This window comes from Perca flavescens, chromosome 13 (genome assembly GCF_004354835.1).
Source record: "Perca flavescens isolate YP-PL-M2 chromosome 13, PFLA_1.0, whole genome shotgun sequence".
In the NCBI taxonomy this organism is placed as follows: Eukaryota; Metazoa; Chordata; class Actinopteri; order Perciformes; family Percidae; genus Perca; species Perca flavescens.
In genome coordinates, this window is record NC_041343.1 from 21,384,969 (window position 1) to 21,400,888 (window position 15,920).

Here is a 15,920-nt window from a genome sequence, read left to right on the forward strand (position 1 = left end):
TTTGTAAGCAAGCTCAAATGTTGGAGAAGTTATATCTCAGATTAATTTCTAGTCAAATTACTTAGTAGGTTTCCGGTACTTAAGCAGCACAGGGTAAGTGGTGCCTATGTGCTTTTGGTTGTAGTGGTGGCAAACAATCTCCACATCATATAAATTGAATTGGACTTTGACACGCTCGTTGGGCGAGGTGAGGAAACAGAGAGTGTAGAGGGCGAACTCGAACTCGGGACTGACGCCGATGAAGATGCTGCCCTTGGGCTTTATACCGTCCTTCCAGCTGAACTGTAGCGCCAAGATGTGTTTGTTCTCGTCAGGCTGCAGTGAGAAAGAAAAAAAAAAGAAATGGCAGGTGATGAAAGAGAGGAGAAGAGGATGGTGAGGGATGGAAAAACATGTAGGATCGTTTGACAATAGCAGCCATGGGCTCATTCTCATCGGTCAGAGGAGAGAAACAGACGCAGGCTGTCAGTGTTTCACATACATATGTTATACACACCACCTGACATATATAGGCCAATTTTTACCAAATAAAGGGGAAACAAATGTGAAAAGTAAGGCATGATAAAAAATAGAAATACACATCAAAATTCTAAGAAAATAAGTCAGAATTTTGACTAAGCCAAAGTTATAATTTTGAGTCATTTAGTCAAAGTCTTTGACTTTTAGCTCAGAATTTAAGATAACATCAGGCTTACCATTCATATTTTTATGTTAATCATCCACAACCTTTTATCTATTTTCTTTTCCTGGTAGAAATGTGCTTCTATATGTAACATAATTTAAAGAGACACACATTTCTGGGAAAGATTGCCCTATCGGTCAACTCAGCCATTAGCTGATGACAATATTGAACATAATGATGTCACTTGGGTCCAGTGCATACTGTATGCAAATATGTTTGCATACAGTATGCTGCATGATACGTGGAAACGGCATAGGTGATTGTGAAAAATATGCAAAGTAGAATATGAAAATGATGCATTGTTTTAAACTACAGGAGACTCCTTATCGTGTTTAAATAGAAAATGGGTTGTGCCCAGTGATTTGCATTAGGTTCAGATTAGAAAAACAAAATACAGAGAGATGAGGAGAAGGCGAGAGGGCAAAGGTAGTCATAGAAGGATGTGAGGTTTCTCATCAGTGTGCAAAAACGATGATGAGAGCAAGACTGCAAAGAGTGCAGCTCAACTTTGGGGAGGAGAGGAGGTGAGAAAAAACGGGAGGACAGATGAAAGATTTGTCAGATATATTGATACGAATATGTGATGGGGAAATACAATACAGATAGGGTAGTGCTAAGAATATATTCTTGGCCCTATTGTGGTCCATCTTTGTTAAAACAAGAGACACACAATAGCATTGTACCTGGGGTGAATTTGCAGAGACGCTGTAGCCTTTGTAATCGATGTGTCCCAGCTTCTCTTGTAGGTAGAGCTGGATCCAGTTGTGAAATCCGATGACAGTCCGCCCTCCCCTCGTCTCACCAACAAACACGTGTTCAAATCCAGAGGAGTCTGGCCTGAAGGGTGAAAGACAGACATATTTTCTGATTTGTTGTAAATCTGATGTACTGTAGGCTTTCCACGCCATATCGTCAGTTATTTTGTCTAAAGAATCGCTCATTTTCAAAAGGTGTAATTTCATCAGCTCATGGTCATGCCCCAAGCTCAGTTAATTTATGGAACCTTTATAACTCTAAACTTAGCATGTTTGCATCTATTAAAATGACTAAGTTGTATTAACTCATGTGCCATGTGGACAGAATGTGGTATTTATTTGCTGCTTCCTTCCTGAACATGCTACAAATAAGCATTTCAGTAGTTCTACTCACAGTAATACTGACTGAATGTGCTACACTGAGCCAGTTTCTCAGAGTAAGACGGTTACCATTAGAGTGCCAGATTCCACTGGTGAAGTTATATTTGGTGTTGTGCCAGATTCCACCCACCTGCTGGAGCCTCTCCTCGCATAAAGTTCAAACCAGATCCTGTACAGCTGCTCCTTGAATTGTGTATCGTCTTTTGGAGAGAGCTTATTCTCTACCAGGTATTTATGAGCTATCTGCAAACAAACAATAATTTATTATTAAATGTTGTCATTTACATTTTTAGCCACAATAGCGCTGGGGCACAATGGATGGCAATGTCAGTCGGTCGGTCCATCACTTTGGTTCAAACTGAAATATCTCAACAACTATTTGATGGATTGCCAGGGCATTTTGTGCAGACATTCATAGTTCCCAGACAAAGAACCCCTGACTTTTAATCTAGCACCATCATCAGATCAAAATTTTAATTTGTTCAATTCTTCATTGCCACACTAATGATGTTCCCAACAGCCTCGGATGTACTTAGTGTTTGGTGCTAATAAGTCAATGTTGCTTAATTAAGATAGTAAACATGGTAAACATTACACCTGCTAAACATCAGCATGTTAGCATTGTCATTGAGTGCATGTTAGCATGCTTACATTAGCATTTAGCTTCAAGCAAAGCTGTGTCTAAGTACAATCTCACAGAGTATCTAGCATGTCTGTAAACGTTTAGTATAAAAGTAAAAATGTAATAATAATTTTAATTTAAGTTTAATTGTATTATATGATTATTTTAACAGCTGCTGCCTACTTCTTTCTCATTAATTCTTCAGTAGAAATGGGCCTTTTAGAGGCACAGCAAGATGGGAGAGTTTATTTCCAAACGTTCCCACGGGTACCTTCATAGTGGAAGTTTGAATGATGGCGTCCAGGAATTTGTGGTTCTCAGCCACCTCCTCAGGGGTTACAATTTCTGGCTCGCCGGTGTCACTCACATAGTTATCCAACAGGGAGATAAAAGCTGTAGAAACAAACAGACACTTATCAAAAAGTGGTTCTGTTCAGTCTGGGACATGGATATAATGACAGTTATGAAAGCTGAATACAGAAACCTCAGAATAAATGAAGATTTCTATTTCTAAAGAAAATATAAATCCTGAGCTTTAGTAACCAGATGACGGACAGTGAAGCAGGTCGCTAAAGACTATGGACAAACTAAGTATAAAAATAGCAAGGAGGGAGAAATCCTCCTTTTCTTCAATGGGACAAATGCTTCAGGGTGAACTCTGAAAACCAGCTGTATCTTTGTGAAAACATCACTAGACAAGAATTGCCGGAAGGAAGCATGCTTGGGTAGTTATCATGTAGAGGAAGATTTGAAGAAGCCAGTGGTTGCAGAGGAACATCTTTCTGCACCCAGCGCGGTGAACTCTGCATACTCTGCGGTTATGCAACATGCCACAGTTCGTCATAGGGAGATTATGAGTAGATGAAAAAGGTTTACTCTGTCTGAAGGGAGGCGGCGAGGAGGATCGTATCAAACTGGTAAACAGTGCAGTGGAATGTGTGAAGAGATCATGTCAATTCAAAATTTTTTGTAAGAAGCAGCCTCATCCCAGAGAAAACAAATAAAAGACAATAAACATTAAGGCATGACGAATGCACTTTTGACATTCTACCTTCATGCACTTACCTAAAAAAGTCTCCTTTTTGAAAATGTTCTCATCGACAAATGTAAACAGAGGAAATCCTGCTCCATCGTTGTTGTCGCTCATGGCCATGCTGTCTCCAGCTTTGCCCTGCAGCAGGAAGAGAACCACTCAAACTTCAAAATCGGACTTGTGCAAATAGGTTGATGTCACTGCTTTCTGTTTTCCCCATAAAATCTCAGATGCTTCCAGCATGCTTCCATACATTTTGCATTCAGTCAGAGCTACCTTTGCAACATGGATGCACTGCCACAGTGGCAGACGATAACCAAACCACTTACAAGTAGGTGATACAGAGGAGAAACAACAGAACCAAACAAAGGTCTAATCTGAGCTGGCAGTTTAGATCAAGACCACAATTTCCACAATACTCATTACTTGTCAAATGGTCTTTACCTCTCTGGTTTTCTCTTGATGTTCCATGTGAAAAAAAAAGATGCTTCAAGGTGGTACACAAAAACAACATGAGGCTCTTAAATTACAGACTGAGCAATTGTAGATGTATTTAAGGGCCAGCTAGGATGTCAGTAAACATGTGTGTGTGTGTGTGTGTGTGTGTGTGTGTGTGTGTGTGTGTGTGTGTGTGTGTGTGTGTGTGTGTGTGTGTGTGTGTGTGTGTGTGTGTGTTGTGTGTGGTGCACCTGCAGAGAGATTCTGTAGTCTTTTCCAGGTTTGAGTCTGTTGACGTCGTTGTCCCACAGCTCCTGCACCATGGCCGACAGCTCTCTGTCACTCTCAATCATGATGCGCCCGCTGGGTTGTGTTCTTGATTCCTGCAGTGGATGAGCTGGAGCAGAGGAACAGTTGATGAGTTGCTTAAAAACTTGGTGTTAGCAATGGTGGACGTTAACAAAAGGCACATTTTAGTTTTTTTTTTAGTTTTAATGAGCTAGTAAAACATGATGCAGTGCTAAACAATCTTTGGACTAATTTTACATCATGGTATTGCCAATGTATTCTGGTTCATTTTAAGGATTTGTATACTTTTTAGATCACTTCTGATCTTTAAAGTGAATATTTAATTTTATTCGTAAACGTCTGTCGACAAAGAGTATTTCACATTTTAATTAAAAAAAAACTGTTAAATTCAGTAACTATCAGTGGGGAAACATCTTAGAAACATGTCAGTGTGTCACAGTAGTCTCAAACCATCTGTTAAGGAGTTTCATCATAGGCAATAATCAGTAAACGTCTTCAGTGGCTGATCAAACTTGTGTGAGCTGTGTTGTGAAATAGAATCCCGTTTTCTTTTTGTCCGGTGCGTACAGTATGATTATGATTACTATAAGAGTGATGATGTTCAATGAAATTGCTCAACAAAACCCAGAAATATTCTGGTGTACAGGTTATCAAAGAATTGGAATTGCTGTTTTTGCTAACATTTCTTGTCAGTGATTTAAATGTTGGTGTAGACAGAAAGGCATGAAATCTGATTGTGAAAATCATTCAAATTGGTTTTCTTTATTGTTGGACTTTTAGTAGACTTGTAGTATTGCTTTAAATGTCTTGTAAGCTCATGCGCCTGATCATGGTTGTGAGCATGAGACAATAATAAACTTCATTTATTCATATTTAAAGGTGCTCCAAGCAATGTTGGGTGACGTTATTCTTGTTGACGTTCAAAGTATTTTCAAACAAAACGAGACTAGCTCGCCCCTCCCTCCTCCTCATCCCGTCCCCTCCCCCTCGATCCCTTCCGTGCTTCAGCGCACTAACCCCCGCCCCACCAAAATCCTTCTTGTCGGTTATTGGCTGAATGCTGGAACACGGTTTGTTATGTTCTTGTGGTCCAGGTTGGCCACTTTGTTCTTGTTGGAGTTAGTGGACCCTGGGCTGTCTACAGAGACCACTTTTTTTTTTTCAGTGTGTTCAGGTGACAGGCAGCTCGCGGATAGTGAGAAGAGGTTTGCTGTATGTGACAAAAAATATTGTAGCCTAAAAAATGCGTGACATCGCTTAGAGTACCTTTAACTATCCCTTTTGAAAGATAGTTTTGATTCATACGGCCATCTGTCAGCATTGTATTTATTTCAGAATTTGAATCTGACTAAGACTAAGACATAATAAACAGAAAGCCAACGTATCAAAAAACACCACAGCAAAAATGCCTTTGGAGTTTATTTAGCAAAGGCTTCTTAGATAGACAAACGCATTGATAGGAACATATAAAAGTAAAGTTGTATACATAACAATGAAGCAGTGATTTGATAGGCTATCATGAAGCTATTGTGTAGTCCACAGCATTGTAAAAACATAATTGCCTCCCCAGCCAGACAGAATTCATCCATCCAGCTCAACACCACCACTGCATTCCACAAAAACATGGCTGACAACAGGACACACATCGATGATGACACTGAGCTCTATGATCTTCATCACCACCATCCTAGCCCCAGGCCGCGTCCCATCAGCCACCACATCAAAACTCCACTGACCTTACCCTTTGAGTCTCGTCCTGCTTTTCTGGTTCAGCAAGGAGAAAACGATGAGTGATTTGAGGGCTAGTGAAGTTCCTCGGTGTCGGTCAGGTGCTGCTGGCTGTGGTTTCCTGTGTTTGTGAGAGCAGGTGTCTTTATGGGCATAGTAACAGTTCAGTCAGTCAGTCAGTCAGTGTATGGAGAAAGACAGGCAGGTGGGGGGCAGGTCAGGAGAGAGGGGCCATTTTAAAAGGTTATCCCCTGTCAGCAACTCTAGCCAAAGGGATTACACCATGTTGTCGTCTCTTTTCAATCTGAGGCAAAATTGTGAGCTCTTTGTTTCTTTAGTATTCCATTGTTTCTCTCTGTCACAGTATAACCTCTGGAGTAAAGGGTAAATGTGGGTTATGTTTCAGGTTACAAGGTGTTGTAAAGGCTTACTTAAAGCCCTACAGAGAGCTAAACATACTGAAAATATTCAATTGTGGTTTGTGAATAATTCAGAAGTGACATTTCATTCTAAAGTATTTTAACTCTTAAGACTACATGTTTGGTCAAAATTGCGGAAAATTTAAATAAAATCCTTCACATCAAAAAAAAAAAAAAAAAAAGTAGTGACATTTCTGAACAAAGTCAAACTAAAGAAAACCCTGGTATCAGGTTTGACATGATTTGATCAGCATTTGCTTCCTTACTATATCCTTGTTCAATAATGACATGTAAAAAAAAGAGTTTATATATAATATATATTTATACATTCATATAACCCTTTCATTTGTATTTCTTTACTTTTTACACCGAATGCCGTCTTTATTAAACCACAAAAAAGGAAAAAAAACTACTTTGTGGCTCCTCCTGTACTAAGTTATGTATTGTCTTACTAAACATTAACACATCATTTTACAATAGCTTAGAGGCAATGGGACTGGAAGCCTAAATGTGGTCCACATTGGAGGTGTACGTTTGTGAGGAACAACTAAAGTTAAACTTAAGTAAAAAAATAAACAGCTTAAAAATACCAATAAACACCTGCAATAATATGTCTCATGACCTCACAGCAACCGTGGTCGGTTTCATTTGGGTGTTCCGTTGCTAGTAGCTACCACTATTGGCAAAGTTCTACAGCAGTGACATGGTTCCAGCAACTATTTTGTCAGATCTGTAACCAAGCAAATACTGACGGACATCTTTTACCTACTCCTGAAATGCACTTGTTGGAGAATTATCTACAAGCTGTTTCTCTGATTTAGTAGAATTTAGTTTTTCTACATTATAATCGGCTTACTGCTAACCAAGCTAGCCACTAAATTAGCTGTCTGGAGCTAACACATTGCCAAAGGAACAGTCTAAGTAACTGATGAAGTACTGTTGTGATAAGTGTTCATAATTTACTCTTTTGATTTCTATCTCTTGTTTGCTATATTATGTAGTACTGTGTTGCACTTCCCCATGTGGACTTAATGTTGCTATTTTACTGGTGTTATTTTGTTTCTTTCTGACATAAAGCACAATGGAACTGATTTGACAGCTAGTCTGTGAATCCAGTTCCCTTGTTACTTTAAAATACCTTTGGTCTAACTCTTGGATCTCATCTTTTTTCTAAATTGTAATCACTATTAATGAATTTGTTTCGGTTTCATAATTGCTTCCAGTTAAAACCACAAGGGCCAATTACCATCTTTACCTTTTATTGCAAGTGTTTAGTTTGCTGCATCTACACACGCATAGCGAGGGAAGAAGAATTATACTGACACCAAAGTGCATGTCCAGTCTCAGATTCAATCAATGTTTTGTTTTTTTAAGATCATTTTTTTGGCCGTTTTAGCCTTTAATAGACAGGACAGCTGTAGACACGAAAGAGAGGAGAGAGAGGGGGAAGACATGCAGCAAACGGCCGCAGGTCAGCCTCTGTATATGGGCGCCCGCTCTACCAGGTGAGATACCCAGGTGCCCAGATCCAATGAATAATTGACTAAATGTTAAGTGGTAACATTTAATTTTGTCAATGCATTTTAACTGGATTCTGCAGGTCCTGCATTCAAATGTTTCTTACATGAGAATGAAGTAACAGTGGGTTTGCACTGAAGGGAAAGTGAATCCATGTGCATTTCAAGACTGAACAGGAGATTGTCTTCTTACGGTCCAAACCAGAATCAATTATCAAAGTAGTCCTCATTTTTGATGCAGTAAGGAGCAAATCATTTAACATTGATAACATTTGATGCAGTGATCAATTTCAAACAGAACCTCCTCCATGAGATAGTCCCCTTTCTGATCAAATGTAAAAAGAAAGAAAAATAAAATAAGTTAACATAATATATTTCTTTGTATCTCTAGACATTATCAAGATTATATGGCCTCTCCTTGACACTAAACGTTGGCAAAAATAAAACTCGTACAAAGGAGGGTGTGAATAAACCTGGTCAAATATCATTCCTAGTAAGTATATTTACTGAAGAGGCCTCCATTATTACCTTCTATATGAAAACAAAACATGTGACTCCAAATAATAAAATAAAAAAAAAAAACATTCCCCATCTCATAAAAAGCATCTTTTCAATCCGCCTCATTTTTGTCATATGATGTGCAAAGACAAACTTCTGTAAATTAACTCATCTCAAGACAAAGCAAATCACAAAATAATTTTCATTAAGGAGAAAAAAAAAATTTGTTCTGTAATTACACTACCAGTCAAACGTTTGGGGTCACTTAGAAATTTCCATTCCACTTCATTACAGACATAATTTTTATCAGGGCAGCAGTTTTCAGATTACATTATGAGTTTACATAATTGCAAAAGGGTTCTCGACTGTTGTAGAAAGAAGTGGCTGATCTTTAATGCAATATCTACGTTGCCCATTATCAGCAACCATTCATCCAATGTTCCAAAGGCACATTCTGTTTACCAATCTGATATCAATTTGTAATTACATAGACACATAATGTAATCTGAAAACTGCTGCCCTGATTAAAAAAAAAAAAAAAAAAAAAAAAAAAAAAAGACAATGCAACTGATCTCAGCTGGTATTCTGTCTATAATGGGAGTGGAATGGGAATTTCTAAGTGACCCCAAACTTTTGACCGGTAGTGTATGCCTGGTTGACAAATCCCCAGGTTCAACAACCAGGACACGTAACATGACAAAGTAGGGCAAATGCAGTCCTTTTCCCTGGAACACCCAGTTGCTAGCTAATTGGAAGCAAACACCTTAAACTGGTTCCAGTATCACCTGGTGATCATTATGAGCCTATGAGATGTCAAAACCCATCAGGAAAAAGTCTAATTAAGGAGAGAGTAGATCTGTAGACCTGATTTAGAGTATAATAAAGAGAAATGAATCCACAATTTGTTGTTTTGGAATAAAAGTCCAGTCCTATGACGTTGTCATATCTAAAACGTTCACTAACCACATATTTTTGATTCTTTTTTTTAAAGAAAATGTCTACTTTTACCAAAATATCTCTCTCTGAGCTAAAAGCTAAAACTGTTATGCCATTCATGAACAAATGCTTTATATATATATATATATATATATATATATATATATATATATATATATATATATATATATATAATCTGTCATAAGTAAATATGAAAACTTTGCACCCAGACATTGAATGTTTTATACCCAAAATGCCTGATCATATTCAATACACAAACAATAGTACATGGTTTTAGTGGCACTGTTGTGCTAATGCAGGCATAGTAAGTGCCACAGGTGAAGTGATGGTTATGCGAGATAAAGTGCTTTCAAATGGAGCATACAGCAATGAGGTACTGCACAGGTTGTCAGTCCTCCTCATCACTCCAGAAGGCATCTTCTTCATCAAGATCCACACCTTGGAAGAGTCTGCAGCAGGAAAAGAAAAGACACACTCAACCAATGTTTTTTTTTTTTATAGATGTATAGGGACTACTTGGCTGGAGTGGTAAACAAAATAAAGATAAAAATGATCACTCACTGGTTGTAACATGGCGAATGTGGGTTGTTGAAGTGACTGTACGGGTTGACTTTGCTGAGGAGACCCAGGCACAGCCAACAGAAGTATTGTCTACACGAGGTACAGGTCATCTTATTACAGCCATCCACTTTCTTGAAAGACAAAGAGACAAGGCATTAGGGAGAGGACTCAGCAAACATCAATCAACAATCGTAACTCACACAACGTGGGGCTGGACATACGGACCTATAGGGATAGTATGGAATAGATAATAACATTTGTAAACACTTTATAACCTGTACATTTGAATTAGAATGGCTTAAAAGGTTGATTATTAACAGAACTACATGTACATCAAACACAGGCTGCGGTTTACATTTTGTTATCACCTGTCTCAGTCTGTGTATAAAGGAAGTAAGATAAATGCTACATTTAAAACTGACGGCAGTGAACGCTGACCCCTGGTGATAAAGTCAAAGCCTGTTCTAACCGTACTGTGACCAGCAGGGGGAGCCCAACCTGTATATTGGTTCCACAGCGTGGGCAGCATTTGCAGTTCTCATTAAGCCAGTCTCTGCTAAAGGACTCTTCCACTGCTTTCTGGATAACCCTCTTCCCAAAGCGTTGCTCCATGAACTTTTTCCCCGCAGTTGAGGCTGACAGGTACTCATCTCTGAGGTTGCGCAATTCATCTGTGGAACAAGGCAGAAAACAAGGACAGGAAGTCAGGGTTAATAAAATGTGGTACCAATGGATTTTTTTTTTTTTTATTGAACTCTTTAACAATCTTTTTGTAACACTTTACCATTACAGCACCTGGAAACCATTATTATTCACAATATATCGACCCACAAGGGACTGTATCATGTGTTCAGCTTTCATAACTGAACATCCCAACTGTACAGTTAGTTTTATGTAACGGTTAGTAGTAGTTAACAAAGCATAAAAAGTTTTATTATATATATATATATATATATATATATATATATATATATATATATATATATATATATATATATATATATATATATATATTTTTAAAATACACATGGCATTTAGTATTACATGTTGCAAATAAGTTAATTTCATTAGAGTATTAACTCATTTACCCTCAAAGAAATTGTCTCAAAATTGTAACTTTAGTTAAAATGCTAACTGTAAAGCATTTGGATGGCTGTTGATAGGGATTCATCCAACATAAAGTGCCAAATAAATTGACACATGACTAAACAGCATGTGTCTCACTTTCACGTAGACATGCAGCAGACCAAGACAGGAGGGTGAATTGTGAGATAACTTGATACCAAATTTAGAATTAGGTCACAACAAAAACACCTGGCAAAAAATTAATAAATGAAGAAACAAGAAAAAAAAGTGAAATAGTTAGAACCAGATCAGATCCAGAACAGAAATGGCAACACTCTTCAGTTGAAGGGCAGTATCCATTTTCGATAAGTCAACCTGTTGCTACACGGCTTCAAAAGTCTTTTATTAGCATGTGATGTGCAGCAAACTTATTTTCAGTGACCTTACCTGCGGGGATTTTACAGTGGGAGAGACCATGATAGCCAAGCTTGCACAGTGTGCAAAAGGCATACTGGCAGGCCGAGCAAATGCCCATGGTAGTCTCTGGCTCCACCATAACAGCGGTGCCGCAGGACTGGCGGGGACAGTAGACCACGTCGGCCATGAGGTCCAGACTGGACTGGAGCAGCAACCGGTCATAACGGGCAAACAGCTCCTCATCCACCAGCTGCTTCACCTGAGAGATGAAGACCGAGGGAGAGAGATGGCTCATTACAAGGGATAGGCTGGGTAAACTTGCAGAGTGGGAGTTTAGTTTAACCATCCTCTGAAAAGCACTAATTCAACTGTAAGGTGACATTAGAACTACAAACAAACACAGGCACATACACACACATCTTCTTTACCACTCTCTAACCTGCGATGGTGTGGCTAAGGAGGTACATTTGGGCTCAGGGCAATTAAGGCACTGAACGTTGCCGTCCCGTATTTGGATCTGGAAGTATTCAGTCATGCAGGCCTTGCAGTAGACATGCTGGCACTCCTTAAAGCAGAGGCAGTTGGAGCCCAGCTTCTCCACAAAGCAGATCCCACAGCCGAACACCTTGCTGTCAAACACCCTCTGGCGCTGCTCCTCGTCAAAGTCCAGGAGCTGAGGTAGGAGGTCGGCACGCGGGTCCATCACCAAAACGGCCCGCTGGTCCAGTTGAGAAGGCAATGACAACTGTGGCTGCGGTTTCTTTTCTTCATCATTTTCAGAATGACTCCCACACTGTGTCAGAGCTGAAAAAACAAAAGTATTAATCACTCTAAAAAAATATATATATATATAAAAAATAATATAAAAATATAAAATATAATATTTTCATGGAAGAAAAATGCTTAATATGTGGTGATTTTACTCTGACACAATGTGTTCTTGTTTGAGAGCAACTGGGTTGCAATTGTTTTATAACAAACAAATTAGGCAGAGTGAATAAACGTTCATTTGCAGGTACTGTACCTAGATAATCTACAGAAAAGCAGAAGAGTATATTAGTGTTTGGGCTGATTAGTTATGAGCGAAAATGAACAAACAAATTTTTTCAAACGACGGGCAAGTCTGACGAACTGTTAGAACATACCAGTGCTCACAAATCCACGACTTTTCCTACTCGCTCACGCTGCTCCTGCTACGGTGGGGCAGTCGCTCAAAACATAGGAAGCGGGACAACCAATGAATCATTAGCCCCTTTCACACCGCCTGTTCAAGGTGGCACTAATGTGCCTTTAAGCCACCTCGCCTTGGGAGCAAAAGTTTTGAAGACGGAATCGGGGGACAGAGTTGTTGCAACTTTAAGCCGGTAGCAGAGGTAGTAACCGAGCGGAAAAGACGTCTGCGTGAAAGGGACAGCCAACATGGCGGTAATACATGCAGTATGATGCGCAAGTCGACCCACAGGCAGGTCAAAAAGTGATAAAGCAGTGTTCTGAGAAGCAAAAGTTATTAATAACACACACATTCACAGCTATAATGTCACTGCTAAACACACACACACACACACACACACACACACACACACACACACACACACACACACACACACACAGTTAGATGAGGCAAGCTCTAATATTAACTTGGGTACATCGGCAAGGATATATGAAAATACTTCCCGGTTTGTCACCGACAGTGACCTACTACTTTTAAGCGGCACCTGACGAAGGAACACGAGTGGGCAACCACTCCGGAGATTGGCATTTACCGCTGTACTGAGTGGCATAAGTCGCCAGGCAATCGGTTTATGCCACTGTACTCACCGGCATACCACTCTAGGGGTCACTAAAATACGATCTACTTCTTATAGAGATCATGCTGCTATGACTACTAGAGAGGTATCTCAGCTAATGTAGATGCATCCACACAAGCAAAATTAATTAAATTAACAAAACTCATAGTGTACCTGTGGCTGCTGGGTCGGTTTTCCTGCGCTCACCAACTGCCTTACTTCCTCCCCTTATGACTTCAAGAGGAGACTGGATGCCCAGAAAGTCCAGAGCCTCCTCTTTGAGGAACTGGATCCATGTGAAAAGAATCACACAGCCCTGGTTCTCCTCCCATAGCTCATCCAGGCGTTTGCACAGAGAGCTCATCTGAGGAGGCATAATGGGCAAGGAGAAAAAAAACAGGTATTTAGGGTAATGAACGGTAAGGAAACCTTCTTTTGAGTGATACCATCAAAAACTCTTTTTCAAGGTCAATACACTTGCTTTTCCTCAGTTGACTCTGAATTTTAATACTTTACCAATTGGTAAAGTATTAAAATCCTGGCTGTAGATAAAAGCAGGATATTAATTTAATTTAAGGCATTACATTTTCGTATGCATAGCAATCATTTTCTATTGCTTAATAAAGATTGAAATTACGTTGATCCATAGTTCCGTTGAATTCCAACATTGTTTCAATATTCCTGATAACTGAAATACCACTGAAATTCCGTTGATGTATGGAGAGGATTTCAACGTTGTTTCAATATTAAAACAGGGTGCAAACTGATGTAGAATCAACATCAGAGTTCGATGTTGATTCAATGACTTAATGTTGATGACGGAATGTTGATTTAACATAGTTTCAATGACTGTTTGCTATCTGGGAAACCTTGCCGACATGTGCGGGTCAGGTTTGTATGGTGATGTAGAGAAGAATTCTTTAAGGTACCATGAGTCTTACCTGTGCAATGGTCATCCATTTAGAGCTGAGAATGAAAACTGGTGAGGATGTGGATGGATAGTCTGCAGGAAGCTCAAAGTTGAGCACCAAGGGAGGTAAGAAGCAAACATTATATCCAGTTTGATTCTCTCCTGCAACACATAGAGACTTAGTTAGATCCCAAATGGGAGTGAGACCAATTGAGTAGAAGAGAATAACTTTATGAAAATCATATACAAAACAGATCTAAGGCAATATAACAAAAGTGCCTACTACATTTGAGTTTTGCTTAACTTAACACTGCCATAGCTCACTGACAGCTGTACCTTTGACAACAACTTTAAAATCAGGAGGGAGCTCCAGACAGAGTTGGATCTCTCCCCCCTGTGCCGACTCCGCCTGGTGGAACTCCTCCTCATCATAGATACTTGCTAAAGCAAGCAGCTCATCCTCCTGGGCTTCCTTGTCCTCAGACATTTACATTCCTGCAATAAAAACAATAACATGTGTGACATAAAGTCATTATTAGCATGGTATGCGTTTACACAGAGCTAACGCAACTTTGTTGCGACATTAACGTCAGGGTGCTTTAGCTAACGTCACGCTAATGTTTTACTTTGGCCCCAAAGTTAGCACGCTAGGTAGCAAACGTAAACTTGATCCTTTTTGAACGTGGTCACCATTTAATTATAATTTAACACTCGCCTAATTAACAACGGGTGTTGATGTAGACAGGGGCAAACCTGGCAAACTTCACGCCAGGACACAGTTAAGCCAAAGAACTAGGAAACTAACGTGGTTAACGTTAGCAGTGGGGAAAAGCATTCAAGCTAGCTATCAATGTTAGCTGATGTAAACACTGGCACTATAACGCTATCGCTACACTCTTTAGCTCGGCCATGCTGTAACTTTCCCTCTGTGGTAGCAGCCTCAAACAGTGGCAACTACTCTTCTGTACTGAGCAAAGGTGCAACACGCTAATGTACGTGCGGCAATAGTTATAATGTGAAACAAGACGCGTTTCTTACCTTGTCCGACCAAATACTAGTGACTCCTGCATGGATGTATTAGCTAAGAGAACGGACTCCTGCCCTCTGACTGGTTCGTGACAGGAGTCAGTGTGGGAGTGGCAGCGCCGCCTGCAGGATGCTTAGTATACTGCAGGTTTACTTCATTCAAACTTTGCTAAGAGCGACACATGTATTTACAAAAGTTTTTTTGTGTTTGCGTAATTATTATTGTACTACTTTGCATTGTAGGATCATTGAAATCATTGACACAAAGTTATGTTTTCAAATTATTTGAAACTCATACGATTCCTATTGACAGGAGAATGACCCATGGTAGGTAAGACTTATAGAAATAAAACTAACTTTCTGTCACATTTGCTGAAACTGACCCTATGTTTGAGTAGAACTACATTAGGAAATTTAAAACCTGTACCACCTAAAGCATGTAGTGCGATTTGCAAAAATCCACAGCTGCCCGTTTAGATGCACCAATCAGGGCCAGGGGGTCTAACTGCTTATCAATCACTACTCATGCACACACATTCATTCTCCCTTGTGGGGGGAAGGGCTTAGGAGACCGTTTGGGCTTCAGCAGAAAGGGGGGGGGGACTGAGAAGTTGTCGTTCAAATTCATTGGCTAAGTCCTGGATCTTCACAATCCTACCTACAGCACCTTTAATACGTACATAATTGTTTTATTCATATTACAAAATAGGCACGTCCAATGCCAAATGCTTTTCTGGCAGTATTTATAGTAATACTAATTATAATTTTCAAATATTAGGATTGCAGGACCTCCAAAGACTATTTTCTTTCAGGTC

General features: G+C 39.5%; 2 protein-coding genes across 2 annotated transcripts; both read right to left on the reverse strand.

Moving 5' to 3' along the window:
- Window positions 1–57: 57 nt before the first annotated feature.
- Window positions 58–4,281, reverse strand: endou2 (endonuclease, polyU-specific 2). The gene is made up of 6 exons (XM_028594556.1): window positions 4,163–4,281; window positions 3,506–3,611; window positions 2,712–2,833; window positions 1,949–2,061; window positions 1,366–1,519; window positions 58–315 (listed from the first exon to the last, which is right to left on the reverse strand). The coding sequence occupies exons 1-6, from the start codon at window positions 4,262–4,264 to the stop codon at window positions 58–60; spliced, it is 855 nt and encodes a 284-aa protein (XP_028450357.1). The 5' UTR covers window positions 4,265–4,281.
- A 5,266-nt stretch (window positions 4,282–9,547) lies between these two features.
- rnf14 (ring finger protein 14) lies at window positions 9,548–15,252 on the reverse strand. The gene is made up of 9 exons (XM_028595882.1): window positions 15,118–15,252; window positions 14,416–14,574; window positions 14,111–14,241; window positions 13,344–13,533; window positions 11,822–12,186; window positions 11,413–11,641; window positions 10,399–10,571; window positions 9,901–10,031; window positions 9,548–9,788 (listed from the first exon to the last, which is right to left on the reverse strand). The coding sequence occupies exons 2-9, from the start codon at window positions 14,564–14,566 to the stop codon at window positions 9,728–9,730; spliced, it is 1,431 nt and encodes a 476-aa protein (XP_028451683.1). The 5' UTR covers window positions 14,567–14,574; window positions 15,118–15,252; the 3' UTR covers window positions 9,548–9,727.
- Window positions 15,253–15,920: the final 668 nt, after the last annotated feature.